Source organism: Penicillium psychrosexuale (assembly GCF_028828465.1).
Source record: "Penicillium psychrosexuale strain IBT 29551 chromosome Unknown utg000003l, whole genome shotgun sequence".
Lineage (NCBI taxonomy): Eukaryota > Fungi > Ascomycota > Eurotiomycetes > Eurotiales > Aspergillaceae > Penicillium > Penicillium psychrosexuale.
The window spans coordinates 433,230-459,052 of NW_026643188.1; the positions used below are offsets into that span (position 1 = coordinate 433,230).

General features: G+C 48.8%; 11 protein-coding genes across 11 annotated transcripts; 6 read left to right on the top strand and 5 right to left on the bottom strand.

The window, feature by feature from the left end:
• Positions 1 to 300: 300 nt before the first annotated feature.
• On the top strand, positions 301 to 719 carry N7518_004079 (uncharacterized protein; the record flags this gene model as incomplete). Its single annotated transcript, XM_057185006.1, has 4 exons — positions 301 to 333; positions 388 to 405; positions 468 to 582; positions 637 to 719. The coding sequence occupies 4 exons, from the start codon at positions 301 to 303 to the stop codon at positions 717 to 719; spliced, it is 249 nt and encodes an 82-aa protein (XP_057041776.1).
• A 538-nt stretch (positions 720 to 1,257) lies between these two features.
• N7518_004080 (uncharacterized protein) lies at positions 1,258 to 1,899 on the bottom strand (the record flags this gene model as incomplete). Its single annotated transcript, XM_057185007.1, has 2 exons — positions 1,258 to 1,714; positions 1,781 to 1,899. 2 exons carry the CDS (start codon positions 1,897 to 1,899, stop codon positions 1,258 to 1,260), a joined length of 576 nt encoding a protein of 191 aa, XP_057041777.1.
• Positions 1,900 to 3,712: 1,813 nt separating this feature from the next.
• On the top strand, positions 3,713 to 4,588 carry midA (putative cell wall protein; the record flags this gene model as incomplete). The annotated part of the gene is made up of 1 exon (XM_057185008.1): positions 3,713 to 4,588. One exon carries the CDS (start codon positions 3,713 to 3,715, stop codon positions 4,586 to 4,588), a length of 876 nt encoding a protein of 291 aa, XP_057041778.1.
• Positions 4,589 to 6,482: 1,894 nt separating this feature from the next.
• N7518_004082 (uncharacterized protein) lies at positions 6,483 to 7,426 on the top strand (the record flags this gene model as incomplete). The annotated part of the gene is made up of 3 exons (XM_057185009.1): positions 6,483 to 7,092; positions 7,210 to 7,288; positions 7,342 to 7,426. 3 exons carry the CDS (start codon positions 6,483 to 6,485, stop codon positions 7,424 to 7,426), a joined length of 774 nt encoding a protein of 257 aa, XP_057041779.1.
• Positions 7,427 to 7,656: 230 nt separating this feature from the next.
• Positions 7,657 to 8,964, bottom strand: pex19 (putative peroxisomal membrane protein receptor Pex19; the record flags this gene model as incomplete). The annotated part of the gene is made up of 3 exons (XM_057185010.1): positions 7,657 to 7,767; positions 7,830 to 8,689; positions 8,772 to 8,964. 3 exons carry the CDS (start codon positions 8,962 to 8,964, stop codon positions 7,657 to 7,659), a joined length of 1,164 nt encoding a protein of 387 aa, XP_057041780.1.
• A 1,425-nt stretch (positions 8,965 to 10,389) lies between these two features.
• N7518_004084 (bZIP transcription factor) lies at positions 10,390 to 11,736 on the top strand (the record flags this gene model as incomplete). Its single annotated transcript, XM_057185011.1, has 4 exons — positions 10,390 to 10,560; positions 10,650 to 10,866; positions 10,926 to 11,405; positions 11,462 to 11,736. The coding sequence occupies 4 exons, from the start codon at positions 10,390 to 10,392 to the stop codon at positions 11,734 to 11,736; spliced, it is 1,143 nt and encodes a 380-aa protein (XP_057041781.1).
• Positions 11,737 to 13,901: 2,165 nt separating this feature from the next.
• stm1 (uncharacterized protein) lies at positions 13,902 to 15,290 on the top strand (the record flags this gene model as incomplete). Its single annotated transcript, XM_057185012.1, has 5 exons — positions 13,902 to 13,922; positions 14,060 to 14,078; positions 14,215 to 14,382; positions 14,437 to 14,560; positions 14,675 to 15,290. 5 exons carry the CDS (start codon positions 13,902 to 13,904, stop codon positions 15,288 to 15,290), a joined length of 948 nt encoding a protein of 315 aa, XP_057041782.1.
• A 739-nt stretch (positions 15,291 to 16,029) lies between these two features.
• On the bottom strand, positions 16,030 to 18,684 carry N7518_004086 (putative glutaminase; the record flags this gene model as incomplete). Its single annotated transcript, XM_057185013.1, has 5 exons — positions 16,030 to 16,656; positions 16,710 to 16,840; positions 16,902 to 17,910; positions 17,962 to 18,361; positions 18,416 to 18,684. 5 exons carry the CDS (start codon positions 18,682 to 18,684, stop codon positions 16,030 to 16,032), a joined length of 2,436 nt encoding a protein of 811 aa, XP_057041783.1.
• Positions 18,685 to 20,919: 2,235 nt separating this feature from the next.
• Positions 20,920 to 21,409, bottom strand: N7518_004087 (uncharacterized protein; the record flags this gene model as incomplete). Its single annotated transcript, XM_057185014.1, has 2 exons — positions 20,920 to 20,971; positions 21,027 to 21,409. 2 exons carry the CDS (start codon positions 21,407 to 21,409, stop codon positions 20,920 to 20,922), a joined length of 435 nt encoding a protein of 144 aa, XP_057041784.1.
• A 1,092-nt stretch (positions 21,410 to 22,501) lies between these two features.
• N7518_004088 (uncharacterized protein) lies at positions 22,502 to 23,648 on the top strand (the record flags this gene model as incomplete). Its single annotated transcript, XM_057185015.1, has 3 exons — positions 22,502 to 22,813; positions 22,891 to 23,049; positions 23,115 to 23,648. The coding sequence occupies 3 exons, from the start codon at positions 22,502 to 22,504 to the stop codon at positions 23,646 to 23,648; spliced, it is 1,005 nt and encodes a 334-aa protein (XP_057041785.1).
• A 465-nt stretch (positions 23,649 to 24,113) lies between these two features.
• Positions 24,114 to 25,764, bottom strand: dbp8 (ATP-dependent RNA helicase DBP8; the record flags this gene model as incomplete). The annotated part of the gene is made up of 2 exons (XM_057185016.1): positions 24,114 to 25,173; positions 25,262 to 25,764. The coding sequence occupies 2 exons, from the start codon at positions 25,762 to 25,764 to the stop codon at positions 24,114 to 24,116; spliced, it is 1,563 nt and encodes a 520-aa protein (XP_057041786.1).
• Positions 25,765 to 25,823: the final 59 nt, after the last annotated feature.

Genomic DNA, 25,823 nt, shown 5'->3' on the forward strand with positions numbered 1-25,823 from the left:
CCATCATCGGTAATGGTCAGGATTCGGAGGATGTCGACAAAGCCATACGACCATTTCTAGTCGTTTAGGAAGTGACTCTGGCGTCGACAAATGTCATAAACCAAGTTGTCAATCCGTCATGCTCCACGATCTCTTGGATGGTTCAGAGAAGCTTCCAAGATTTGCGGGGAGGATGACTAAGATAATCTTCCGACGATCGAGACCAGGACTGTTCAAGCTTCTTGCATCTCAACCTTCTACTTGCTCTTCCATATCAGTTACACCTGAAAGCTCATGGTCGAATGTTAGAAGAACTACAAGATGGTTTTGAATCTCTTGTTCCGAAGTCTGGAGGTAAGTGCTTTCGCCTTCGCCACTCCGATCTTCACTGACATTGTTCGAACTTAGATCTGGCTCACTGTCCGAGTACGTTGCTCCAATATTGATGTATTTTTGCTTGAGCTTGCATTCTAATACGATCTACACAGCTCCTTCGAAGTCCGATCTTCCATCGTATGGTGGGCCGAGTTCACCAGAAAGTTCAACATATCAGATACGGGGTGCCTCCGGAGGAGCAGGGAGGCACTAATCTCGAGGGACAAGGTATGCCTGGTACCAATATTTGGTGACATAGTGTGGCTGACCTGTTCTGATTAGATATGAAGTACAAAAAATTCCTTGAGCATTTCAAGGAAGAGCTGAAGGACCAGATGAAGGGAAACCCGCGGAACAAATTCTAATACCCCGGCGCTTGTATGATACGAAAACTGATGATACCCACATGAAACCGATACATATTATATGCTTTTCTTTTACTTTCCGGAAATCTGGATTTGTGCTTCCTATCATCATTTTGACCCTTGTGTCGACACCGGGTATACAGTGGGATACACTTTCGCACTCATTGGGTTGCATCCCTTGTTTAATTCGGAGAATGAACTTGATTTGAATCATTGACTTGCCCCTTCTACTATTCCCGGCTGTATTTGCAGTCAGGCTGGGATCCAATAACTGGGGCATATATATCGAGTTTCGGGATTGCTCTGAAGGATGCGCTGCAGGCACCTTGGCTACAGACGCAATCAAGATCCGAATTGCCGTATTTACATGTATATATTGTTGCTAATTTTGCGCTACTGAATCAATCAGCAAAGCAGATTCCAACGTGTCTATTTCTTAAAAAGAAAAAAATATGAGAAAGAGTACAGTCGCGATGAATATCACTTGGAACCATTCTTATTAGTCTAATACGACTCGCCGAATACCAATGCAAGCCGATCATGCTGAAGCCGAACCCTTCCTCGGTCTTGGGGTCACTTTTCGGTGATTCACATCCAGTCGTGTTCTCATAACTTGAATCCGGGCCAGCTCAAGTGAATTCTTCACTCTAGCCAGAACACGTCGAAGGACAATTGGTCTGGCAGGCCTCCAGAAGACCTTCTGTATTTCCCGGGGGTTGGTCCGCATGAACATGACCTCAACCACCTGCAGCTTTCCGTGTTTCAGGCTCAGGCTCGGACTCTGAATTCGTTTCTCTTTCTTTTCGATGTTGGTAAATGCAACGAACTTGCGTCTACCAATTTGCTCGGTGTGTAGCCATTCCAGCTGGTTTTCATTGCCAAAGAAGGTCACGGAGAGCATATTTCCAATGATGTTCAAATAATTCTCGGTGTCGTACTCATTGGAGATATCGGCATTGGAATCCATGTTGTTCTTGATTTTTCTGTCGGATAGACTAGTTTACGTTAGTATTCGTTGCAAACTTAAGGCTGGGGTGCATATCAATCGGGATGGTACTCACTGGGCGACAACGTGTGTAATATTCGAGAGATTATAATCCTTGAATTTGCTTTCGTATTGAACGTCGAGGGCGGGAAGCGAGGTTGTGATACCTTCGGGAGAAGAGGGTATATCGGCCATGTTTCTTTTGAGTTGGGTAGACTGAGTGTGGAATAGAGTCGTATGGCATACGCTAATTTTGAATGTGCTGAAAGCTCTAAATGTCGAATGAACGCTGAATTTGCTACAGATATGCTCAATGGAGCTGTTATATGCAAGGTTAGTGAAGTCAAGTTGAAATACCAGACAAGAAGAATATATTTATATTGAGAGCTCCCGAGGAGCAAAAGGAACAACAAAGGAAGAGAGACTAGATTCATAGCGAAATGAATAAAGAAATTATAGGCTGGAAACAAATCAAGTCGCACTATTTCCATCTCACTGCATGGCTATTATGGGATATTTGCCCTTTGTCGCCCTTGGCGAGGAACGAGAGCTTCCACTTGTTTTGAGCATAAAGCAGGATCCAAATATAAGGCTGCTATACTTTTCAATTATGCAGCGCTACAAGACGGATTCTTGAAGTAGAGGCTCCGCTTTGTATTACCCCTTTGTTGTCAAGACTTCAAACAGCTTCTTGTCGATCGCTCGGCTCTCGAGATGCTAAATGAAGGAATTCTTTGCATCTACAATTTTGAGGTCCCAGGTATAATGAATCAGCGGTAGCTTTTGGTAATCTCAAAGAGGGAATGTTGGATATCAGAAGCACCTCGACATCTCCAAATACCCTCAAGAGCCGGGACCATCATGTCGCCAATTTGATACATAGTGAAGGAATACTCCATTCAACTACTCCGTACTTAAGATTAGAGCTACGCATATGCGGGGGCATCGAATAAGGGGAAGATTCGTAGACAGTCAGTCAGAATAGTCAACTACTTCATTGAACTAATTTTACTTACTCCGCACATTAGCCTCAAATCTACGCAGTGAATGCGAAACATTTGAGGTTAACCGGTCTGTTAATGCTTGTCGGAACGGGCATCGATACATCGCCGCTCATCCTAGGGCAAAAGTGAGAGAAAACCCTTCTACAACTTGCATTACCGAGGTCTTCCCGAGGTCTTCCCAACATGTCTGACCTGAACAACAAATAAGCAGCCCTTACGTGGTTCCAGAAAAGGCCGGAACCCCGAAATTCAGGCTGTCAGCGGCACGCCACATGGACCAATTGGGGTTAGGCGCAAAGGACTTCAGTTTCCAGGTCAACTCCGGCTGTGTCGGCTTTGTAAAATTAGGAGTCGAAAGGGGGTCCAGGTACTCGAGGGATTCGTGCTACCTGACACAGCACGGAAATCCCTGCAGGCTAGGTATTTTGCAGGAAGATAACAACCATTGATTAGGTGACAGGGTGGTATTGATGCAAGATGTCATACGGCGGCTTTATGAATGCCAATGATATGTGAAAGATCAGAGGCAGATCATGGGAGATGTGCTAAATATGGAGGCAAGCGGGAAGCGAGGGGTACGTCGTCAGACCTGTTCCACATGTTTAGATTCTTCTTTGGTGGTATATGTTGTAGTTATAAATCTTCAGGTCATTCTGCTTATTAACTTGTTCACTCACTGAATTCTCTAACTATTGTCTCATATGTATTCGACTGTGAAAAAAACCAAATCTAAAATAAAACATTTGCACCGGGACAAACGTCTGCCCCAATTGCAGGATCAGCCAATCAGCGGCGCAGATGCCTCGGCGCGTGGATTGGGTCTGAGACTAGTGTGGCCCCATTCGGCCTAGCTCCCTTTCAAAGTTCGGGACAAACACAGCCCAAAGGCTGCCTTTTCGCTTTGACTCCTTTTTCATTTTCCTGCATATCCGGCCTCTTTTATCAATTTCTTGACTTCGGGTCAAATCCTTTCGTTCTGATACTCACACTCGTTATCCCCAACCATGCGTCTCTCCAGCCTCTCGCTCTTCGTCCAGGCTCTGCTGTTGACTGCGGTCGCAGCCCAGAGTGGGATTGTTTCCAATGTCGTGTCGGATCTCACAACTTCATCCACCACCTCTGATGCGCCGAAAACAACATCGACCACTGAATCAACTTCCACAACCTCGCAAGAGACTTCTACAACGGACCCAACTACTTCCACCGAGCCTACTAGCACCCCGACTTCTTCCACCTCCACCGAGAGTACCACTAGCGCTGATCCTACCACTTCGACCACTTCGACCACTTCGACCACTGCTCCTACGGCTGATCCTACCACCGATTCTACCACCGCTCCTACTACCGCTGCTACCACCTCAGCAGAGCCCTCCTCCACAGCGGAGGCCACCGTCCCCTCAACCACCTCCGCCGCTGATCCCACCTCCACGTCGAGTACTGGTGGCGATAGCACCACTTCTCAGAGCACCACTACCACCCAGACCCCGGTCGTGAAGACCATCACCTCCTACGCGACCAGCGATGGATCCACCATCGCCAATGTAGTGACCACCACTTCCACCCCCGTTGCTTCTCCCTCTCTTAACGGCGACAAGAGCTCCGGCTCTAGCGGTGTGTCTGCTTCGGACAAGAAGATCATCATCGGTGTCGTGGTAGGTGTTGGCGGTGCCATCCTTATCGGTGCCCTGGGCTTGGTCTTCTGGAGAATCCACAAGAAGCGCAATGAGCGCTACGGCGATGAGGACGATCTGATGGGTGGCACCGCTGTGGGCTCCGGTCCCCGCGAAAAGGCCCCCAGCCCAGCCGGCAACACCCCTTTCAAGAACACACTAGACCAGTATCACAACCCTGGTCCCGTCAACGCGGCGTCTAACTTCTAGGTCTGCGTTGACTCGACACTTGTCGAAGTGTAAATCTTGTACGATCTTCATGCTTTTCTCAGGCGCTATGGACAGGGTATGCGAGTTCACGGTTGCGTTCTTCGGTTGCCAAATTGCTTCTTTTTTTTTGGGCGTTTGACACCCCACTCCATTCATTCTAGATTGAATATCTGCGCATTTTTGAGCGTTTTTGTTTCGGCAACCACCACATTCCTTTTCTCGCGATCGCGACTCTCGATCCCTGCGTGACTGACAAAAATGCGGCACTACTTTTCCGTTATGCCTGTTGTTCTATTTTTGATTCCCCGTATCTAAGCAGTTAGTTTCGACGAACTCCATTGTGCCTTGACCAATATTTTATTCATTTACCTTTTGCAGCATCGGACGTCACAAGTTGTATAGTGTTGATAGACGTGTGCTGCAAAGGTCCCTTCTATCTTGATCTGTTCTGATCTGTATGTATGTAATTCAAGGCAAATGAAACCAACCAGTGAACCCATTTAAAGTATTTATTATATGTCAGCCACTCCATATGGTACATCGATGTAGGCTAGGCATCGATCAATCCATGCCGATTAACATCCGCCTTGTTCCGGAATGCGAGATGTTCTTAGATTACACTCTAGAGAGAGTTATTCAGTTGTTGATGGTATTAGACAATGTAAGAAACATTAAGGTCAACGGACAAGGGTATATTATTGGAGCAGAAGCCCTATAAGGCGAGTACAATGGTTGCATGAGGATCACTACCAGTTTAGAGATAATCAGCATTTGGGTTGCCAGCCCTAGCGACTAAGGGAGGTTTGAAGCAAAACCAGTGTGGACTTCCTAATTAGTGTAAGTTTCGACTATCTACGCTAGATCAGCGGGGTAAACTATAGATACTACATGGTATCTCCTCTTCCCCACATCTAATCTGCCATGAGGCGTTTTCAACGGGTATAATCGCCAAGAGATATGCTCCCGCTGCCAAGAAATCCGCTACAACCGCAATATGGCCTTGCAAAATTATCGTCCAACCAGCCAAGCAGGCAAACTATAGGTCGGAGATCCTAAAAGAAACGCTCCGAATCAAGCAAGCATCTAAACAATTATAAATGATGTCATCGACGTGCCCAACTGTGGACATACGGTCACCCGGGGCATAAGCTGACTCGAAGGAAGCGTATAATGAAGTCATTCAGCTGGTGTAGGATACATAAGTTTCTCCTCCGTAATATCATACATACTGGACTAATTGCCCTATGATAGATAAGCAGATCCAGCTCATCTTTTTATCAATCTATCGTAAATGTCTCGGCTCACACTTGCACTCTCTCTATTGGTTGCTTCCACCCTTGCAAAGGATCACAAACTAACTCCCTTCTAGCCTTGAAAGTTGTGACAAGCTCTCGTGTCCCAATAAATGTTCCAATAATCGCTGGACTACTGTCACTGGAATCAGACTATCGCATCCCGATGTTCCCTCGTCCTTCGAGCTGGAACCATTGCATTGCTGTACATATCATATTGGATGGACTGTTGGAAACAGGCAAATTGGAAAGAGTAAGTGTTATTAACTGGCTCATTGTCGAATATCTAGTATTCAAATCAAATCGTGATACATGATGTATGGGCCCCGGCCCCTTACACTCCGGAGTAGAACGCGCTAAATTAGCGCGACTGTCTCAACAAGGACTTTATCTCTCCATCAGACTTCTACAACATACGGAGCAAGAATTTACCTTGTTCACTCTCAATCAACACCATATACCTACATAATAGCCCTGGAACTAAACACCAATCTTGGAAACCACAAAACCCCACCGACGCATCCGACTTCCGCATCCGACCCACGGATACGCCAGAAACCCCATCACCAACTCCATAACCATCCACCATCCACACCATCACAATGTTCGCAACACAATCCCCCCAAACCCCCTTCCGCCAATCCCACTACACCCCAACCCGCTCCTCCCCGCTCCGCAAGCACAGCACCACCACTCCACCGTGGACCATGTCCCCGACGCGCAACACCCAAGGCGCGTCGCAAAACACCGCACCAAACCCATTCAGCGACCCGCCACCGACCTTCAACATCCAAACCGAGCCAATCGCCCGACACACGCAAAACCACCAATCCCCAGTCCCAGTGCACTTCAACGCGTCCGCCTCAGCCTCAACAACACCAACCTCAGCAAACCCATTCCTCATCCACACCCAAACACCCACCTCGCCGTGCTCGCCAACCCGCCAGAAACCAAAGTACGAAGCACGCTACGCTTCTACAATTGCGAACCCGCTTCAGGGTGCGGCGGGTCTGGCGCGTGCGAAAACGCGGAAGATGTTCCTTAATCGTGTGCGCCATGAGCGTGACGATGGACGCTTTGAGGCGCGCGGGGAGCAGATGATGCGTATGGAGCATCTTGCTGATCGGAGGCGGTGGGAGGAGAGTATGGCGAGGGATGGGGATGCTGTTGTTGGGTTTGAGGAGGAGGTGGATGAGGATGATATGCTTCCCGGTATGTTTTTTTTCCCTGGTTTCTTGGGTTAGGTTTGTGGATATATGTGTGGAATGTGTGGATTGAAGATAGGGTGGACATGATGAACGGGATTTGCTAACATTATGGTTTTGGTAGATGATGCTGATGCCCTTGATGAGTTTATATCTCAGGAGGAGGCTATGGAGATGGCTCTTTGGGAGACGCAGAGAGGGGGGTTCCTGGGAGGGTCGAGGAGTTACAGTCTAATGGGCACGGTGTTCCATTTAGTGATGATGAGTATGATGATATCTTTATGGCATTGTCGGAGCCTCAAGGGGATCAGTCTCAGTCTCAGGATATGGATATGTCGTGAGCGGGCTAGGGCTAAGGGTTGAGTGTTGATTTTCTTTTGCGAGGCATTGCATTGGGTGGCGTTTTCGGTCCATTTGGGCGAGATCCGGGTATGTACATAAACTAAACAAGGGTATATCGACGTGGGTTGCGCATGAGACGGACGATGTATGAGTGATGGGAAACAAGCAAACCTTGGCATCAAGGCGATATCTTCCTTTCAAGCTTCGATCATACATTTTCAAGATCATATCACTGCTGTGGGCAATCAGGCACTCCGCCAGCTCCACCCATCGCACCTCCTAAGTCCTCCATGAGGGGATTCGAAACTAGTTCATCAGGCGGGCTTCCCGCCGCTTGCATCTGGAGACATAGTCAGTAAATGAAAGAAACAAGATCTATCGATTCAAATGTAGTAGACTCACCTCTTGCATTTTCTCCCACACATACTCTCGACACTTGGGATCATCATCCGAGAACCCCTTCTCCTCAAACTTCCCCACAATCTGCTTGACAACCCGCGCCTGCGTCTCAAACCGCTCCATATCCTCAGCCGAAACCTTGCCACTGTTTTTATTCTTCTCAATCCACGGCCCGAACTTGACGTCCAATTCCTTCATCGGCTCATACAGCATCTCCTTGTTGGACAGCTGCTCCATCATACCCAGGAACATTTTCGACAGATCTCCGTCTTCGCTAGCACCCGATGCCCCCGCCTCAACCGCCTTAAGCAGCTGTGCTAGCATATCATCTGAAATATCGTCTTCATTACTTACCGCGGCGGTAGCTTTATCACCACTTTCCTTCATGCGGCCCATTGTGCGCTTGATAGCGTCGTTGAACGAGTCGGCGGCTTGCTCTACGCCTGCGCCTGTGCCTGCAGTTGCCGTACCAGAGGAGCTCTGAGTGCCAGGAGCAGCGATGCCAGCCGCGGCTGCAGCTGCTGCAAAACTCTCTGCTGAAGCTCCAGCTCCAGAACCGCCCTCCTCGGCCATCACGTCGGCGAGGAGCTGCTTGAGGAAATCACCTGGCGGGATCCCGCTCTCTTCGAGCTGTTTAGCAAATACATCGGCGCCTTGGTCGACAGTTTGCTGGAAGTTGGGGTCTAAGCTGCTCCCGGCGGCCGCTCCTGGTCCCATCATGCTCGCCATCTCTTGTTCGAGTTGCTTGAGGAAGGCATCTTCGTCGAAGTCTGTGGGTGAGGGATCCGAGTTGGTGATGGCAGTGGTTGCGGGTGGGTTTGCAGGAGGGGCGGGTTTGGGTTTGTTAAAGTCGTCGAGGACGTCTGTAGGTATGAGTATCTTTTCACCATAGAGCGGTGCGGGGGAGCGGGAGCGGGGTGAATAGGAGAGGCGGGTATGCGTTACCATCTAGCTCATCGAATTCCGAGTCTTCGTCGTCATCTGCAGCCGCTTTCTGCGATTGTGCTAGTACTGGTGCGGGTTCAGGTGCAGGTGCTGGTGCTGGTGCGACGTTGGTTTGTGGCGCGGGCTGAGATTCCTGTGTGATTGCGGTGGGAGCCTCTTCGGGGCGGTCCTCGGTGGGCAAGGAGGTAGCCATATTGCGCAAGAAGAATAACCTAAGCAAGTATGATCTCAATTGAAAATATGGCCCAGTCGGAGTTAAGCTTAATTTTGAGGTAAAAAGAAAGTCTGGAGATGAGGTTGACATGTGACGGGTGTTTGGCGGGGTGCCGATCGCCGAGGGTTCTATTTTGCCGGTCATACATAGGCAATGTTGTAGGTACTACTATAGTATAGTCAACTATATGATTTATAGAAGTGAGGATATTGATTTATTTTCAAAGTCAAAGTCACCGTTCTCTATATTGCTATAAGGCAGATCTAATCGAGATCGCCAAACTCTGTCCATGTACAAAGTACCGGCATATAGAATAAGATCTAGTTCACTACTGCATACCTAGTTAGTTAGCATCTCCAAATTGTACGTAAACAACCTTCTCCGCATATTCCCATGAGATCATCCAGATCATTGAGTCCTTGGCATACAACCCCCCGCATAATCTCAACCAGGTTGTTCCATGCGAGAAAAATCTGCAAGGCATTCCAAGTCCGGGGAAGGTGCGTCATCCCACGATGATCGCCCATTGGTCCCCGAGGGAAACCAGTCGGGCGCCTGATTCGCTTCCAGGTGCCCCAATGGGTCAGGGTCGTAAGATCATGTGGCTTCTGGATAGGGCGGAAGACACCGAAGCTCCCATAGCGGTTATAAATGGGATGATCTGGTATGCCGGTATCGGCTATACGGGTTTGCGCATGACATGCACGTGTAGGGTTTCAAGGTTATTAAGCAATGTTCTCAATCATTCTCAATTTGAATTTGCAACTTGCAGGCAGTTTGCAAGTACAAGCTGCAATTACAATATACTCGTCTTTTTTAATTACTCCGTACAGCATACCGTGGAACTGAAACAGCCCCCCCCCCACCACACAACCTTGGTGGATCATACATCCGAGAATAAGGCCATTCAACTAAACGTGGAACCACCCGAAAAAAGCCTTTTCATCCCAATCCAGTTAGAAAGTGGAAAAAAAAGAAGAAAAAGGAAGGCGAAAAGAAAAGAAAAAGAAAAAAACGAAAAAGTCAAAGAGTCCAACCTGGGCAGGTACGCGAGAGCCCCTCCTGACCGGACAGAATTTTTCTTTCTTTTAGTCAATTGTTTTACACAGGTATTTTTTGTTTCCTCTTTTATCTCAATTCCTCTGACTCTTTCTTTCTCATAATTCGGTTTTCTTTATGTCACAACTTGAACTCCCTCTATCTCGCACGTCCCTTCTGAGTTAGCCGCGCGTGTGTGTCTCTCTCTTTCCCCTTTTATCCTTTTTATCCTTTTTTCTTTTTTTCTTTTTTCTTTTTCTTTTTTCTCTCTTTTTTGCCGGCCAGCAGGTCCGGCAACGCGGGGAAAACTGGCTGTGTCTGTTCCGTGTGCGGAGGGCCGCCTACAGGCTTGAATTAGATTATATAATGGTCTCGATGGTTGACCATAGTGATATGGTCATGGACTCAATCGCGCCTAAACATGAACCCGGTCCTGATGGCTCCATCAGTTCCGCCGTCTCAACACCAGATCCGGAAGCCGAACCCTTGACCCAGGATGCCGCGCAGACTCAGAAGAGGAAGGGAGGCAGGAAACCTGTACGTAACATCTTCAATCTGGGGGCCCCGCATTCCTCCTTTGTGTCACGGTCCTATCTCCTGTGCATTGTATACTAACCCCCCTTCAGATATATGCCACCTCCGAAGAGCGAAAGCAGCGCAACAGGCAGGCCCAGGCGGCCTTCCGAGAACGCAGGACGGAGTATATCCGTCAGCTAGAGACCACCATCAAGCGCAATGAGGAATCTCTGCAGAGTCTGCAGCAGAGTCATCGCAGCGCCGCCGATGAATGTCTAATGCTGCGGTATAAGAACTCCCTGCTGGAGCGCATCCTCCTTGAAAAAGGTACCCCTTACCCGAACCTCCGGTCCAAACTTCAACTAACTCCCAACCCCTTTATCCAGGCATCGATGTACAAGCCGAACTACGCCTGAAAACAGGGGCGCCGGGCGCCCCTCTCAAGGCAAACCCTATGCCCCCAAAGGCACCTAATGTGGCAGGGGGCCGCCCGAACCAGCGACACCCTGCAGGTATCGCCTCGAAGCCTGAGACGTTCGGCATGTCACAGCGGGAAGGCGCATACGGGATCCCGTCACCGCAGTTCCAAGCAACACCGACCTCCCACGTTTCATCGCCCTCGCACGCCAAGTCCCCCGGTTTCGGCTTCCAGAGCGCCATGTCACCTGTCGAGGCCGGACGGCCCCAGCTCCTCCCCCAACCCCGGTCTTTCGGTCAGACTTCGCCACCGGCAATCAGTATGCCGCACAACGAACCGTCAGACCCCAAGGCTCAATCCCGTGGGGGAGCTATGGGTCCCCGCGGTGCGCGGGTCGCAGCGGCTGCTTACTATCCTTCTCCATTCCAGAAACACTACGATCAGCTCGGTAAGCCTATCTTTGACTTTGTTGCTTAGTTCTTCCCCGGCTGACCTTTCAAGCAGAGCAAGAGTATGATGCCCAGGCCGATATGGTCGACGATGACCACGATGGCTCAGCATCTTATGTCCCTGGATACACCCCGCAGTCCGTCGCCTCGGGCTCCCATATGTCCGGTTTCAATCAACCACCAGGCGAGGGCACACCCAGCGATTTCGGCAATGCAAACCAGCTCCTCGGCCAGTACGAGCCGATGATGGACACAGATCCGTTTGGGTTAAGCGCTAGCATGCACTTCCCCACGCCGTTCAATTACGAGCACAACAACTCGAGACAATAAACTAAATTTGTCTACATCCTTCTCTCTTATTCTCTTGTTCTATATTCATATATCCGTCCATCTTATGTGGCAAATGACCATCTCTTCCCTAAAAGTTTGATTTGAGCATTCTCCGGCGTTGTGAGGGTTTTGATACCAATGTTCTCCCCTGGTTTTCTCAGAGGTATATTATGTTACATTTTGTACATGAATCGAATCTTTCCATCACGGCAGTTAGCAAATGTAACTTACATTGCATATTTTCAATCTACTAAACCCTCAACGCTCTAGGATCAATGATACTCATATCCCTAGTAAGCCCCGCAACGGTCTTTAAAATCTATTTACATCACAAACTCGCCTGCGTTGCAGTGAAGCTCTATATTCATCAACAGGATAAAGAAGATATTATCTAGGACGGTGTTGATTGCGTTACAGATTGACTTCTTGCTATTCGAGAAGTCGATAGTATAGTAGATCAGGATTAGGATTACTACTACTGCTGCTGTATTCTTCCATTTTTGACACCATGATCTTGTACGTTCGATGTTTACGCTGATGCTACGATAAGTATTTCCAGCATTGCTGCTGTATAGGACGTGGCGGGCTGCGTTGAAGGCCCATTATTTTGCCGCTGCTTGTGCCTTGGGTATAGTTGTAGGCAATACTCAAAGTCTCATCATAGTTGGTTGAATTCCACTAAGAGTTCCCATAGAGCGAACATGGAGTCTTACTTTCACGCCACGGATCCGATAGTTTGTGCCTGCGGGAGGACTGCTTGCCCGAGGTCAATGGCTCGATCTATAAAACGTCATGGCATCGCTTTCTGTGTGGTTTTCGTCGTATTCAATTGCATTCTTCAAGCAAATCGTATACATTTGTACCGGAGAATCCCTGATTTCCCTGGCATTCACCTTCTGCATTTTAAGTTTCGTCAACCTCAATCCCGATCTTTTACACTCTCTCGTTCCTCATCACATCCCTTTTTACTATGCACATCTTCGTACCTGGGGGCAGCGGCTTCATTGGCAGAGCAGTTGTCAACGAACCCATACCCACCGTTCACACGGTCACAGGCCTTGCTTGCTCCGACGAAACTGCCGGCAGCGAAAGACCTTGGAGTACTCTGAGGTCCTTTCCGAGACCTCGAGATCATCAAGCAAGGAGCCAGTGAGGCAGACGGTTTAATCAACCTTGCATTCGATCACGACTTCAGCAAGTATGCGTAGAGCTGCCTTGATGATGAGAAAGAGACCATCAAAAAACTATAGGCTCGGTCCTGATAGGAACCAACAAGCCTCTCATCACCACCTCTGGTATCTTGGGCTCAGCATATTGCTGAAGCTATTGGTCAAAGTAAAGCTCTCCCTGCTGTATCAAAAACTTTTGATCAAGCGGGAAATCTTGACAGCTTCATGTCTTTTGTTATGAGCATTGATAACCCGACTTCATGCAGAAAGACCCAGGAACTGCTTAGCTGGGAGCCACTTACTGGAAGCCTTTGGGTGATATCAAGGCCGGGGTATGCACAGAAGTGAGGAGTTGTCTTTCGCAACTTTGGGGTTGGGCATATGTCAGGACCGAAATGCATACCCAAGGGAGAAACAAGGACCAATGCGATTGCCAGCCAAATGATGCAGCAATCCCCACCCCATATGTCAACCTAAATCCAAACTTATCCATCCTACCTGTGCTATGGATAGCTCGATGATTACATAGCTGCGCAAGGCTGGGAGTACGCAGGTGTTGTCCACAAGTCAGATCGACATACTCCACCGGGGCATGTAAGCTAATCAATGCATTACCATTTGAAGTATGTGCACACATAGTATCATATACAGAAATGGCGAATATAGTACGTCCAACAGCGAATAAACCCAGGTATACTCCCCAGAGCAGCCCTTGATGTAACGATTACGTAAGGTACCCTAAGCCCTAGACTGCGGGCAGCCAATCAGCAACCGCGGGCATATTCGCTTAGGAACAGAAGCCGCCTTTCCTGATTAGTCACCTTACACCCTGCAACCACAAACCGAGGACCTCTCTTCACCCTGCTCATTCATCATCATCAATCTTGACAGGCCGGATTCCCTTGGGTTCTGCCTTGTGCCCCGTTAACTCCTCTAGACCGATTGTCTAAAGTTGAGCGCCTCCCTCCGGAAGGTCTCCGAAACACAACAGGCGTCATGGCGGACGTCCGGTCCAAGGTACGCTGAATTGGAGCTTTCCTGCGCGCTGCTAGTGATGCAATGCTATATGAATCGCGATCTGGAAGCGATTTGCGGGGTTCAACGGATTTTTTTTTATGTTCATTAACTAATTCGAATTGTTTCTTCTAATATAGAACCTCTACGAGCTTCTGGGTAAATTTCCCCTCCCTTGAATACAATTCTCGGCTATCTTTTCCGACGACAATGAGCTTTTTTCCTATTCCGAACAATCCAGCTCTATTCGCATCCGTTCTTCGGCCGACTGATCACTAACTTTGCCTATCATCAGGTAACGACCCAGAGCTCGACCCCAGCAGACCCGCTCCTCCCCCCACCAAGGCTATCGACCGCCCCGTTGACCGATCCGGAAAGCGTGATGCCCCCAAGGAGCAACCTGCTCGTCACAATGAGGCCAACGCTCGCCGTGGTGGCCGTGTGACCGCTGGCAACGAGGCCGGTATGTGGTTATAAGAATTGGGTTGACGGAATAATTGGACTAATAAATGGACAGCTTACCGTGACCGCAACGCTGGCCGTACCCACAACCGTGAGAAGCCCACTGACGAGGCTGCTCAGCCCGCCCGCCGTGGTGGCCGTAGCGGCCGCGGTGACCGCCAGTCCCGCACTGGCCAGACGTAAGCGATCCCTCGAATGAACGAATCAACCCGAAGGAAAAATCATGAGAACCATGAGATTTCGTGAGGAATTATACAAGAGTGACCAAACTAACCTGAATTTCGATTATACAGCGACACCCGCAAGCAGGTCCAGCAGGGCTGGGGTGCCGATAGCGGCGAGAAGACCTTGGACGATGAGCGCCAAGGCGAGAAGATCGCCAAGAAGGAGGAGAACGAGCCCCAGACCCCCGTTGAGGCCGAGGAGCAGGAGGAGCCCGACAACTCCAAGTCCTTCGCCGACTACCTTGCCGAGAAGGCCCAGCGCGAGACCCTCGCTGCCAAGCCCGAGCGCACCGCCAACGAGGGCACTAAGCTCGACAAGAAGTGGGCTACCGCCAAGGAGCTCCCCAAGGAGGAGGAACCCTCCTACATCCAGCCCTCCCAGGAGAAGGCCAAGCGCGAGAAGCAGCGCAAGGAGAAGAACTTCCTTGACGTTGACCTCCGCTACGTCGAGCCTCCCCGCAGCGGCCCCGCTCCCCGCGGCCGTGGCGATCGTGCCCCCCGTGGTGACCGCCCTGCCCGTGGTGGTGAACGCAGCGAGCGTGGCCGTGGTGGCCCCCGTGGTGGCGACCGTGCCCCCCGCGGTGACCGCCCTGCCCGTGGCGGTGCTGCTCCCCGTGGCAACGCCCGTGGCCCTGCCGGCCCTACCGTCGACGAGAAGAACTTCCCCAGCCTCGGCGGCAACTAAATTGCCTGACCTTGTCGGGAACTCGTGCTCCCAGGCACGGATATTCTTTATCTTCCCGACTCTTTCATCCCTTTTCTCCATCTGCTAGGTGTGCAAGTTCACCCGGAGGTGGTATTTATTGTGTCGCTTCATCTGTGATGGTTTCTATTTTCTCTTTCATGGGGATTGGGCTTGAGGGGAGTTTGTGGGATGTGAGGGATTATCCGTGCTCTGCTGGATGCAAAAACTGCCCAGATTTAAGTTTTTTCTTTTCTCTTGGGAAAAGACATATTCCGGGTTGGTCTTATATGTGTTGTGTGTGTGTGTTTACATTTGCCTTCGGTGAGCAAACGCGAATTGGATGACTGAATTCGACGGGCCCATGTAATTTGAATCGATCCAGAAGAAGTCAACCAAAAAAATAGGAACGCAAAATCTTCAATTGAATTACGGGACATGTCTGCTTCTTATACTTTAAAAGGATTACTATCTCATAGATCTATCGGTGGGGTTGTACATCTAACAGGCAGTTATACGCTTTTCGATATATACGACGGGCTTGCATAGGAATAGACCAAAATCGGGGTTTTATATAACCTTGGATTTACCCAAGGCGCAGAGGACTTAACCCTATCTAGGTATGTACTAATGATAAGATAGCCAAAGTTGCAAAATTCGGGCCCAGAAACGAGAGACAACAGATTTACTGTGTCAACAGCCTCTCCATCCACGACCCCTCGCTGTGACGAAATGCAGACGTCTACAGCTCTCCCTCGCCATGGCGGTTCTGCCCCGACATGTCGAATTCTTTCGCGGCAGACTCGGCACTCTGGGCCCAAACCGCCAAGGTCTCCTCGTCGACTTCGTCGAGGAAAGACAGGCCAGGCATGGCCTTTCCACCACAGGCACGTTCCAACGCTAGGAAAGCAAAATGGCCACCAATGACAGGCCGAGCAAAGAAGTTCGGACCAGGGAAGCCCCCGTCACCCTCCGTGTTGTGCAAGTCCGTCAATGGACGATCCGTGGTGGTCTCATTGACCCAGCGGGCGACAGAATCGAGAATCTCTGTACGCACAGCCTTAGAGGCGACAGCCATTGAGAAGAATTCCCAGTCTGTCTTGGTGTACATGTGGCGGCTGTCGAGGGGCAGGCCGTACTTCTGACGCACGTAGTGGTACCACACAGACTGCTTCTGGTAGATATGACGCGGAACAAACCCAGGCGAATCGGTATCGGTACCCTCTAGATGGAAGCAGAGCTGGGCATCGGCGTAGAGGTTGTAGATCGTTGTCCAAGAGCCATACCAGTCGTAGGCAAGCTTGGCATGGGAACCATCTCGGGACATGCCAAACTTTTCCCATTTAGTGATGTAGTCACGGGCGACTTTCTGCGGGTGTAGTTAGTCAATCTGTCAATGCACAGGTAAAAGACGGCTCGTACCTTGAAATGGGCAGCGTCAGCATCGTGACCAGCTACCTCGGCGATCTTGCTCATGGCGTTGATGCCCACAATTCCCTTGAGAGCCAAATTGGTCTGCAGAGCCAGCCAGCCTGCAAAGTCATCGGTTGAGACTGTTCTCGGAATTAGCTTGCATGAACATACTATCAGAAAAGACAGAGAACTTGTTCTTACGCTGATTAGCAGGCTCAAGAGAGAACTCTACCAGATATCCGGTCCACTGTTTCCAAAGGCTATAGCTTCGCTTCACCCATTTCTCAGCTTGGTGCTGGCCCTTACTACCGCCACCCCATTTGCTATCTTGGTGAGCAATTCCGGACAGTACCTGTAGATTATCAAGAGGGAAGAGTCCAGAAGTCTGGCCTTCAGAGCTTGACGAGGGCAATCCCTGTGTTGACCAAATGGACGAGGCCGCGGTAGAGTCTTCATAGCGGAGCGAGTTCACAATAGCCAAACCCATAATGAGGATGTTACCACACTCTTCAACCGGCATGTACTCATCCTTCCCGTCAGGATGTCCGGTAGCATTGGGGAAGTGTGTACCCAAATCGTGCATCGCATACTTATTGGGGTATTGCCCGCTCAGCATGTGCTCGATAAGCGGCTCCAAAAGGTACGCCAGCCATCGGGGGTTCGTGTATAGGAAGAAGGGGAACGCAGGGAAGATGACATCGATGGTTTGGAAATTGCCATTTGAGGAGATCTCCTTTAGGAACAAGATCGGGTCGTCCGGAGTTCCTGAAAATGTAGTTGCGCCCATGACCTGCCGCGCACTAAGGGCAACGATGTCAACATAGTCATCAGCTCCCGACAAGTACGCGTCATCTGCCACTTGCTGCGAGTAATTGGATGCTAGAGAACTAGCTGCAGCGTAGTCCCTGTAGTGGAAATCCAGGAGCTCCTCCGTTGTTGGGTACCAAGATTCCCACAAGGGTCGCATCATGGTGAGCCCACGAGATGATGCATACTGAACAACGGGGATTTGGATAAAAGCGAGAGTAAATGTGACGCTGTCATTGTAAATCTTAGATGAATGGCCTAGGTGGAAAGACTTGGAGAACGCAAAAACCGGCGCTCGGTCCTGAATAGCACGGAATTTATCATCGTTGGTGTTTCGCAGAGTTCCAGAGCTAGCAAAGACCCGGCGCACATCAATCGCATCTCCAGATTGGAATTTAGCGCTCTGTATTGTGATTAGCTATATATCAGTTCATTTTGACAAGGTAGGACTTACAGATGGTCCAGTGAAATGAAGAGTGCCCCATTCCGCACGGTCGCGAATCTCTGTGAGAAGAAGCTCGTTCTCCCTCTGCACTTGCCATCGATTAAGGGTAAGGTCCTCGTACTCGGTTTTCAAGCTATCCCATCCCCATTTGATCTTGCTACCAGTATCTCCGCTAACCCAGCGGCCGTCAACATCCATATAGATGCTGACGTCGACATCGCCTTGCACATCGATTGTCACATAGGAAGCCGGAATTGACTGACGTAAAGTCGAAGTTGGCGTAATAGGTGAAAGGAATGAGATTGTAATGTCTAGAGGGTTTCCGGTACCGGTGTCAATGTGGTAGGTCAGGTTGGTCGTTGAGGCATCGTAGTTCAGGCCGAGGTAATTGGGGAACTTGGTCTTATAGCTGTAATTTGTTAGTGGCTAAACCTTCATAAATGGGTATTTTTCGAATCCATACCCTGATTTATTATCCAAAGACTCATGGGGCTTGCCCAGAAGAGGGTAGACGGCATTCTGGCTTGGAACGTGAGCCATCAACGAAAGTCCCACCTCCTCCCCAGTATAGAACATGGGCCATTTTAACCAAGGTGCATCCCGAGCATTTGCGAGCCAAGTACTCAGATATGGATTTCGTACGATCAGGGGGATCACAGGCGGAGTGAGCGTAGATGCGGTGCTAACCGCTGCTTGGAAGACAGCGGCCAGGACCACGAGCGACAGCTGCATGGTCACACTCTGGGCGAAGGTGACACAGAATTCGGTCCACGATACAATTTATATAACAATAATAGTTGGGGTTGTGTAACGAATGTACTGAAAAAGTTGTAGTAATGTTGGAGAAGAAGAAAGGTTCAAGGGAGGAAGCCGAATGCGGGGGAAGGATCAAGGATCAACATAAGTCATTCCTCGGCTTTGGGGAATAGTGAGATGAGCTTCGAATTGCTCCAGCAGTCACGGCTTTTCTTTTGTTTAATCCTATTTCTCCTATACAATGCAATTCAAGTCAGCCCTGAAGAGTCCTCCTTTTCATCCCCCGATGATGTCATGCGGAGACAGCACTATCTAATCACATAGAGAAACATGCATACCATGCCTATTCTGGGTAATATATGTACAGTATAGTATAGGTTCATTGAATTATAAACCTTGACCAGAGACCAGTCAAGAGCAGTAGTGGTATGTTGAAGAAAAGCGCTGTTATCTGCGATCTATACTGAAGCGAAGGACTGAAACCAAGCAACATCCACCACATGAATATTCTGTCCTATTTTGATTCTGTCTGCCTATTCATTAAGGAAACGGGAATGGTTTGATTGGGGAAGCAAGTTCAGGTCATTGCCATATCTCAGGTGTTGTTAATATCGTCTGTCTTGCATGGTTATATAGTTACTATAAATAGTTCTTCCTATTAGAAACGACATTGAGTCAGTCGTAGGTGTCTTATGTTATATATAGCACGACAGGCTATAGAGAAGTTTATATTAGGCAGAATGGAATTCCTAGGAGTCTAATACTATGTATATTTATCAAACAAGCAAGAAGCACCATATGGCAGCATCTAGTACTCCAATTAACGATGACACGGTGAGCAGGAGGCCAAAAACGGCCGCACTTGAGGCCGTTTTGAGCGTCTCGTTCACCGGAATGGGCCTTGGCGTCACTTGTGATAATGCCCACGGCCGACCGTCCCTACTTCCACCCGTGTGCGTGGTGTACGGAGGCCACCCTAGCAGAAAACTAGTCAATGCACTCAACTTAACTTTTCATTCTACCTTAAGCTTTTCTTTCTAGCCTAATGCTTTTAATATGATATCTAGCCACTTATAAGGATTTGGAGGGATTTAATAAAGTAGTTAATGAGTAGTGACTGAGAAATATATATTTCTAGGGTTTAGCGATGTATTTTTCGATACCATAATAATGCAAGTTTTTCGATTTCTTCAAAACTGATATATGATACTATAAATGCTTATCAATTGCTATCGGATAGTAATGAAATTAAATAAAAGCGTTGGTTGTTAAAATACCATGTTATAACTTATCGATTTTACTATATGTTCTGCGCTGCGCAGCTCGCTTAGGAAGGATCCTTTTCAAGAAGAATTATAAGAAAGAAAAATTCTATTTTAAGTAGAGTAGAACTCATTATCTAGGTTAGAAAATAAGGAAAAGCAAGATAAGATAAAGCAAAGGGGGGGGGGGGAATGGCAAATCATAATCTAAGCCTGTTCAACGAGATGGTTAATGCTTAGGACTACCGAACGGCTTTCTGTTAGGGCTTCGCGGTGGCTGGTTTTCTCTTCCAGATAGAGCGCTAGAGTGTATTAGTAGTGTGCTTGTTTAAGTTGGTCGTTAGGATAGGAGATTATAAGACGTAATGTATCTAATAAATGTATAGGATGGGTTATCAGCCGGTATCATGGTCTAGATCTCGATAGGAACTGTGAAAAGAAGGAGACTAGAGCCTCGAAATACTCCTTCGATAGTAATATTAGTAGATAAAACGTTAGTAGGAATATTGTGAGTAAGCTATTCTTTCTATTAGGTAAAATCTAGGGGAATCTCTTCCTAGACTTTAATACTAAGTAGTACCCTATAAGACTCTCGGTCGACGCTTCTTATGACCGGCCTTAAGCGATTATAACCGATAGTCACGCTTAGCGAATTCGGTTTAGGGATATGGATTGGTACAGCCCTAATCTGATTCTACTGTATATAGCGGAAAATTCGGGTATAGATACTAGCCAGTGTCTTGGCCTAACCGTTTAACTAACAGAGCTCGTCGATAAGAATTTGGGTAAAGGAGAAATAGACATTTAATACTGCTGTCTGATCCTAGGTAGAGGCTGCCATAAACTCTGCGCTGTGGTACGCGCTTAAGGCCCCTAATCCTCCGGAGTAATAATCAAAAAGATAATAAACTTCGCCTATATATTATTCGAGGTAGCCACGAATTTCCTACTAGTTGAGGTTAGGACCTTGTAGGTTACCGGTATACTGATCGCATTTGCCGCTATTATTTATTAGCTGGGATATATTAGTAGAATTAAAGATAGGGTATAACTTACGCCAAGTCCCAGCGACTAGCCACTGTTCCAGTAAACCCCGTATACCCTAAGTAAACAAAAATCCGGAGCGTATCTTCTCCAGAACTTCGTCGTGACCAGGAAACAAGACGTTCTAGAAGTTTGAACTGGGACTCAATAAGCAGAATCGTGAAACTCTCGGTCACAAATCTATAAACAGATTTAAAGATGTCCAGGAGTTCTCTCTCAAGAGGCTCGACCCCTATATCATCATTCTCCCAGTGAAAGGCAATTACAGCTATCTTTCGATAAGGTTTGAATTTTGTCGCATGGTTTATGGCCGTTTCCAAGTCGGTGGAAAATTGATCAAGGCGCTTCCTGGCCTTGTGCGCTTGAAACGAGTCGGGTGTTTTTGAGGTCGTCATGGTGAAACGTCAAGTGTGAAGGGTCGATGGTCTTGCTAAGGAGGATGGTGAAACGTCAAGTGTGAAGGGTCGATGGTCTTGCTGAGGTGTAGTAAGGTAAAGAAGGCGGTAAAAGCGGCCAGGTGGCAGAATGACGGTTCAATAAGGGCCCGCTCACCGTGTCAACTAATACTAAATCAAGATTACCTACGACATCCCTGTAACTGACGAGTGGTAGCATATCCAAAAGGAAAAAAGGAGGCTAGTCATGCACCTAGATGCATGGATTCTATAATATTATTGATCACAAAGGCATTGTTCATATACCTGAGCTCTGCCATGGGCTATTCTCTTTCTTCAAGATAATTATACTACTACATAGATATTGTCCATCCTGATCCCCGCAATCTTATTCTTAAGCGAAAGTATTTCAAATAATATCACCTTTTCTGTTTTTCTCTTATAATTTAATCTTAGACCGCGTCCGTGGGGTTTCTAACCCTTGTGGATCCAGGACACGAAAAGCACTAGACGCGCGCAGGCTAGGATTGAGAAATCGATGTGTGACAGTATTATAACCCTTAAGAAAGGGTCCTAGAAAAGCGAAGTGGAACAATTGAGACCTGAAAGACGTGGAATCTTCAACATCAAAAGGTTTTATAGGGGAGCATCGAGAAGGAAGGTCAATTTTATACGCGTTTATAGGACACCAGTCTAAAACATTCTAAACCAAACCATTCCATAGTATTAACAGTATCAAAACACAATTGCAATGTCCAAATCGAAATGCAAACGCGTTCTCAAACACGCCTGTGTGGAGCCCCAGTCCGTGCTCTATACAAGGCTAGTAAGTTATCGACCTAAACGCGATCGACGCGAGGACCGTTTTTCTTTTCCCAGTTCGACTTTCTACTTACTTCCTATTCCTACTTGCTTTCTATATCTTAGCTTGCCACTTACCAATTGTGATAACCCTGGAAGTTGCAGTTCTCTTTACATATCGTATTGGTTCGCGTCAGACTTCCCCGCAGCACTTCCGGATTCTACCATCTCAACCTTCTATTCCCCTCAATACTCCCTCGGACTCACATGTGCACTATCGAAAGCTATATAATGAATTCAACTTCAGTGCAATTCAGTCCTCTCAAGGACGGACGACAAGTTCTCGGCGAGAGGGACTCAAACGCGTGTCTGCCCCCCGCCACACACGCCAAACCGTCATTCCCGGCCATTGGGACCCCGGTCAGGCGGATGCCAATTGCTACCTCACCTAAGAAGCTCCTCCCCTCTCCTATATTTGCAGGCCAAAAACGGACACGGGATCAAGTGGATGACAGGGGAGAAATCCTCGGACACGTGCAGGCGCGGGAATCCTCTCCTCAGCTCGGCGTCCAATCCACTGTGAAGGATGATATGCAAAGCCAGGTAAGCTCATGCGAGACAGACAAAGAAGTCCCGGGAATGACCAGTCCAAAGCTAACCCTATAACGCGCGAATGATAGCTCACCCAAACCCCGACACCACAAAACTCACAACCTGAACGCGGCCAAACACAAGATCTAGTGGACATCGATCGATCTTTCAATGTGCCTAGCACCCCTGAGCAAGACATGCATAGCGTTACCTTAGACTCCGACGCGCGCAAAAAGTTCATCCAACAAGTATGCGAGCCATGATCTCAGTATCAAACACCTTCCCCAGCGGGCAGTTTCTAACAATTGAACAGAAAGCAAGCCTTCTCCGATCAAGACTACAGAGCGCGATGCGCAATGTGACAGACCACCAATTTGACCGGCGGGTCTCTGAGCTAGAAGCACACAGTCGTAAATGCCCACGGCTCTCACTCTCCGTCCTTGCCACGCCACCCCTCTCATCGCGCAAACAATTCACATCCTTCACATCCTCGCAAATAAAGACACCCCGCATCGGCTGCGCTGGCTTCATCTCCACCCCCTCCCACAGCACACCCGATCTTCCAGGCCGACCTTCGCCATTGTCTTCCAGCGTTGTTCAGCAACGCGCAAAGTCACATGCCCAACGAACACCGCCTCGTGCGCTCGGCTCCCCAGTGCAGCTGAGTAGTCCTCCAGCTACGGTCATTCGCCGTGAAGCCGACAGGGAAACAAGCATGGGCCCAAGAGCCGAGCTTATGGATGATGTGGATGCTATGTCGCCGTCACAGCGAGGCGACGCGGTCGATGGGCTATTGAAACTCATGAGTACGACAGGCAATCAAAGCTCGGATGCCTGGACTGGATGATTCGGCTGCGTTTTCGTTTTTTTTGTGTTTTGTCTATGCTGTCTGGGCTATTGCTTACCGTGTGGAGCATGCCACAGTGGATTAAGTCGCATTTCAGTGGATAGGAGCCATTTCCAGAGCAATGGATTGCATGATGTATAGGGCCAAGCGACGAACATATCGAGGTTTGTTGATATACAAGTATTGGTCCGAACATGACGGGATAATCCCATTTTGGAAGCATGCAGCATTATTAGAATAATTCGTCTATATGTTGCGATCAATGATACCATTTTTGCATTTGAACAGTGATTAGCTCTCGTCCTAACTCTAGTATACAAATTCGAAACCAATAGCAGTGCCGTCTTTCTACGTAGACTCATATTATCAAGACATAGAGTGTTGCACTACAAGTCCAAACTAGAAAAGATCGCTAAATATATCAATTGATTCAAGGTAGACAGCATCTATCTAATAACATGTCCTTCAGCGAACCTTCTTCAACTTATTACGCTTCCGTCCAAGGATATCGCGACCCTCATCAATCTCACCCGCAGCCTCACGCTTCGCAGCGCCAACATCCTTGAGCAGACTGGTTCTAACAACACGACTCTCAATATTGACACCTTCCTGCGCGAACTCCTCCATCTGCCTACCAACCCGCTCCTCAATGGCAAGAACGAGCTCGACATCACGCTGTCCAACAAGCGTGGTAGCCTCACCATTCCGTCCCGCACGCGCAGTACGACCAACACGGTGTACATAGTCATCCGGGTTCCGGGGCACATCGAAATTGATAACCAGCTCTACAGACGGGATATCAAGACCACGCGATGCAACGTCCGTAGCAACCAAGACACGGGCAGCGGTGGCTCGGAAACGAGCCAGGTTAGCTGTGCGCTCGGATTGCGGGAGGATACTGTGGAGGGATGTGATGCGGTGGCCGAGGCGGCGAAGAGTGCGTTCCAGCAGATCACATGTCTTGGTATGGTTGCAGAAGACGATGACTGGCTTACTGACGTTTATTTCGGTGGAAAGCAGCGCGTGCAGGAAGGCCTCGCGGTGTGTCATGGGAACCTTCAGGTATGTCTGCTTCAGGGTTGGCGGAATCTTGCCTTGGTTTTCGGTGCCGATCTCGGTCATAAAGATCGGTGGCTTATTGCCTGCCGCTGGCATAGATTTCAGTGCCCGCACTTCGGCTGTCATGGTCGCTGTGAATAGCAGTGTTTGACGCTCGGCCGATGGTGGAAGTGCTCCGAGACATGTTTCTACGTCTGGTAGCATGCTTCCCGGCCCACTGGCTAGCAGGCGATCGGCTTCATCGAGAACTACCATTTTGACGCGGCGGAGACCGGCCACTGTGTCGTCTCCGGACGTCTTGATGTGATCGGCTAGTCGGCCGGGTGTTGCGATGACCACGTGCGGCCGGTTCGCAAGTTCGATAGCCTGCTTCCGCATATCCATGCCTCCAACGATGAGAATAGGCTTCATATTTTGCGGCGCGGAAACGGCCCTGAACTGTTCGTAGATTTGGAGTGCAAGCTCACTAGACGGATAAAATAAAGTCAGCTACCGAGGACGAAATATAGACGAAAGATAGAACCTCTCATATCCACTATGGCATCGAAACATACCGGGTTGGGGTCAAAACCAAAGCGTAGATCCCGAAAGGATTCCGCGCCCATTGCTGCATAATCGGAACTGCAAAGGCCATGGTCTTTCCGGAACCAGTGCGACTTCCACCAATACAGTCCTTCCCTTTCAGGATCTCAGGAATGCAAGCCTTCTGAATAGCAGTTGGCCTTTTGATCGCCATTGTCGCCAACGAAGAGACCAGCCAAGGCGCGACGTTCAATTCGGAGAAAGTGGACAGCCCGCTCTGTTTACCAAGCTCAATTGCATCGCTAATAAGAACTGGATCCTCTTCCTTTGATTCAGGTTCCTCCTCTACCTCGCCCTTCTTCTTGATACGAGAGAGGGTGGGGAGCGGCGCAGGTGCGACGTATGAGTCGTTGGAAGACTCTGAGAGACGGCGGCGCTTGGGTGCTCGGTCGTCGACATCGGGTTGTTCCACATCAGAATTATCAGACACATCGGAGTCCTCGAACTCGGGGTTCTCTGTGATCGGGGGCGCCATCTTCTTTGCGACTGTCTATCAGGACGAAATAATTTTGTGGCAGAAAAAGTTATCTCTAA